This window comes from Nanorana parkeri, unplaced genomic scaffold (genome assembly GCF_000935625.1).
Source record: "Nanorana parkeri isolate BGI_ZX_2015 unplaced genomic scaffold, ASM93562v1 scaffold3980, whole genome shotgun sequence".
In the NCBI taxonomy this organism is placed as follows: Eukaryota; Metazoa; Chordata; class Amphibia; order Anura; family Dicroglossidae; genus Nanorana; species Nanorana parkeri.
Window position 1 is genome coordinate 1 of NW_017310247.1, and position 3,060 is coordinate 3,060.

General features: G+C 48.8%; 1 protein-coding gene across 1 annotated transcript; it reads left to right on the plus strand.

Annotated features, from left to right (window-relative positions):
- Positions 1-182: 182 nt before the first annotated feature.
- LOC108803644 (A disintegrin and metalloproteinase with thrombospondin motifs 15-like) lies at positions 183-2,645 on the plus strand (the record flags this gene model as incomplete). The annotated part of the gene is made up of 2 exons (XM_018575469.1): positions 183-358; positions 1,883-2,645. Coding segments are annotated over 2 exons (921 nt in total), but the record flags the coding sequence as incomplete, so codon positions are not given.
- Positions 2,646-3,060: the final 415 nt, after the last annotated feature.

The window sequence follows — 3,060 nt, forward strand, 5'->3', positions numbered from 1 at the left end:
CATAATGGGCACAGCGGGTGTACAGACCCGGGAACTCCTCAATAGATGGAAGAGACTGTGAAATGTTCGTGAAATGTATAAAGAATGAATGTTTCCGGAATCGTATCCTCCGCGTGCTCTGTCCTGGCTGCTGTGTATTTCCCGGCCGGTTCCATTGTAACGCTGATGTTTCCTCCATCCAGGTCATAGATGGGACGGTGTGTGCGCCAGATTCAACTTCAGTCTGTGTGCAGGGAAAGTGCATTAAAGCGGGCTGTGATGGGCAGCTCGGCTCCAAGAAGAAATTCGACAAATGCCGGGTGTGCGGTGGGGACAATAAAAGCTGCAAGAAGGTGTCCGGACTCTTCACTAAACCCATGTGAGTGCCGGTGGGAGCCGGAGAAGACCCATTCCCCTCCCCCCCCCCCCACAGATCCATCCGCACTGGCACAGAAATACTCTGATTAGAGATGAGGAAATGTTACATGGCTGTCTGAGGTGCAGTGAGACCTCCTGGCTGCGGGTTGGTGGATGCTGAGCACACATACACAGTGCACATCTACTCCCCAGCAATCCAAGAATATTGCATACCTAAAATAAACCATTTATCCAACTGTCCATCCAGAGCCGCCATTTATAGACCAGATACATCCTAAATATAGAGCCATTTATCCAACTGTCCCTCCAGAGCCGCCATTTATAGACCGGATACACCCTAAATATAGAGCCATTTATCCAACTGTCCACCCAGAGCCGCCATTTATAGACCAGATACATCCTAAATATAGAGCCATTTATCCAACTGTCCCCCCAGAGCCGCCATTTATAGACCAGATACATCCTAAATATAGAGCCATTTATCCAACTGTCCACCCAGAGCCGCCATTTATAGACCAGATACATCCTAAATATAGAGCCATTTATCCAACTGTCCCTCCAGAGCCGCCATTTATAGACCAGATACATCCTAAATATAGAGCCATTTATCCAACTGTCCCTCCAGAGCCGCCATTTATAGACCAGATACATCCTAAATATAGAGCCATTTATCCAACTGTCCATCCAGAGCCGCCATTTATAGACCAGATACATCCTAAATATAGAGCCATTTATCCAACTGTCCATCCAGAGCCGCCATTTATAGACCGGATACATCCTAAATATAGAGCCATTTATCCAACTGTCCATCCAGAGCCGCCATTTATAGACCGGATACATCCTAAATATAGAGCCATTTATCCAACTGTCCATCCAGAGCCGCCATTTATAGACCGGATACATCCTAAATATAGAGCCATTTATCCAACTGTCCATCCAGAGCCGCCATTTATAGACCGGATACATCCTAAATATAGAGCCATTTATCCAACTGTCCATCCAGAGCCGCCATTTATAGACCGGATACATCCTAAATATAGAGCCATTTATCCAACTGTCCATCCAGAGCCGCCATTTATAGACCGGATACATCCTAAATATAGAGCCATTTATCCAACTGTCCATCCAGAGCCGCCATTTATAGACCGGATACATCCTAAATATAGAGCCATTTATCCAACTGTCCATCCAGAGCCGCCATTTATAGACCCGACACATCCTAAATATAGAGCCATTTATCCAACTGTCCACCCAGAGCCGCCATTTATAGACCAGGTACATCCTAAATATAGAGCCATTTATCCAACTGTCCATCCAGAGCCGCCATTTATAGACCGGATACATCCTAAATATTAGTTCACTTTTACAATAGATATTCTATAGAGATCGTGTTCTGAATGTGATTTGAGAAGAAAAACCTTTTTTTGGTACACGGGGCAGCCAATCAGATTCTCCGTTCCCTCCCCCCGGGTTGTCTGATATATTAGATGGTTTCTGGTGGTAATTTCTTGTGTTCTCTCCCCAGACACGGCTACAACTTTGTGGTCACTGTTCCGGCCGGTGCCAGTAATCTAGACGTCAGACAACGTGGCTACAAAGGTCTAATCAACGATGACAATTACTTGGCGGTGAAGAACTTGCAGGGCCGCTATTTGCTGAATGGGAATTACATTGTGTCTGCGGTGGAGCGTGACCTTCCCCTACGCGGCAGCCTGCTGAAGTACAGCGGCACCGGGACGGCCGTGGAGGCCTTACAAGCAATCAACGTGATACAAGAACCACTGACTATAGAAGTATTATGTGTTGGCAAGATGACCCCTCCCCGCCTCCGCTACACCTTCTACATCCCCCGAGAAAAGAGAGACAACTCTGCCGGACAAATAATAAGTAACAGCCTGGCTGCCCTGCCGCCCCCCCCTCCTCGGCCCAGACCACAGTCCCAATGGACCATTGGCAGCTGGGGAGAATGTTCGGTTACCTGCGGCAATGGGCAGCAGACCCGGATAGTGGGATGCCGTGACCCCTGGGAACATCTGGCGTCTGACTGCCCAACCTCACTGCGGCCACCGGTGGTAAGAACCTGCGGTGACCCATGTCCCATGTGGGAGGCTGGAGAGTGGACGAGCTGTTCAAAGACCTGCGGCAGGGGGTTCAAGAGGCGGCCGATGAGGTGCAGTGCCGGCGGCGGAGTAACGTTACCCAGAGAGCATTGCAAGTTAAAGAGAAAACCTCAGGAGCTGGACTTCTGTATTCTCCGACCATGTTCATGAAGGGGGTCGGAAAAACTGCTGACTAATCTAGAAATGGCCCCCCCCCCCAGGCCCTGACTTGGCATGGAGCGGGGGGGTTGTTCCCGAAACCCATCAACCAAATACGGGGAACACCGCGTACAATGACCAAAGAATCTGCCGTCACATTCTGAGGGTGAAGACAGCAACATGAACAAAGGGACTTATCACGTCGCATTGATTTGCACTTTCCTTTGGTGGGTTTCATTGTGTGAGATTGGGGGCCCCGTGCACTGTATGAATCCACATGGAGGGTGGCGCTAGAATGGTGCAGCTATTCATTTCCATGGCGGGACGAGATGGTGAAACATTTCCACATCCACCAAATTACCACTTCCTGTTTTCTGCACTTTTATCAATTTCACTGCTAAACTCCGGCTTATGATTCAGTTCTGAAAAGTCCAATGTGGGGAGA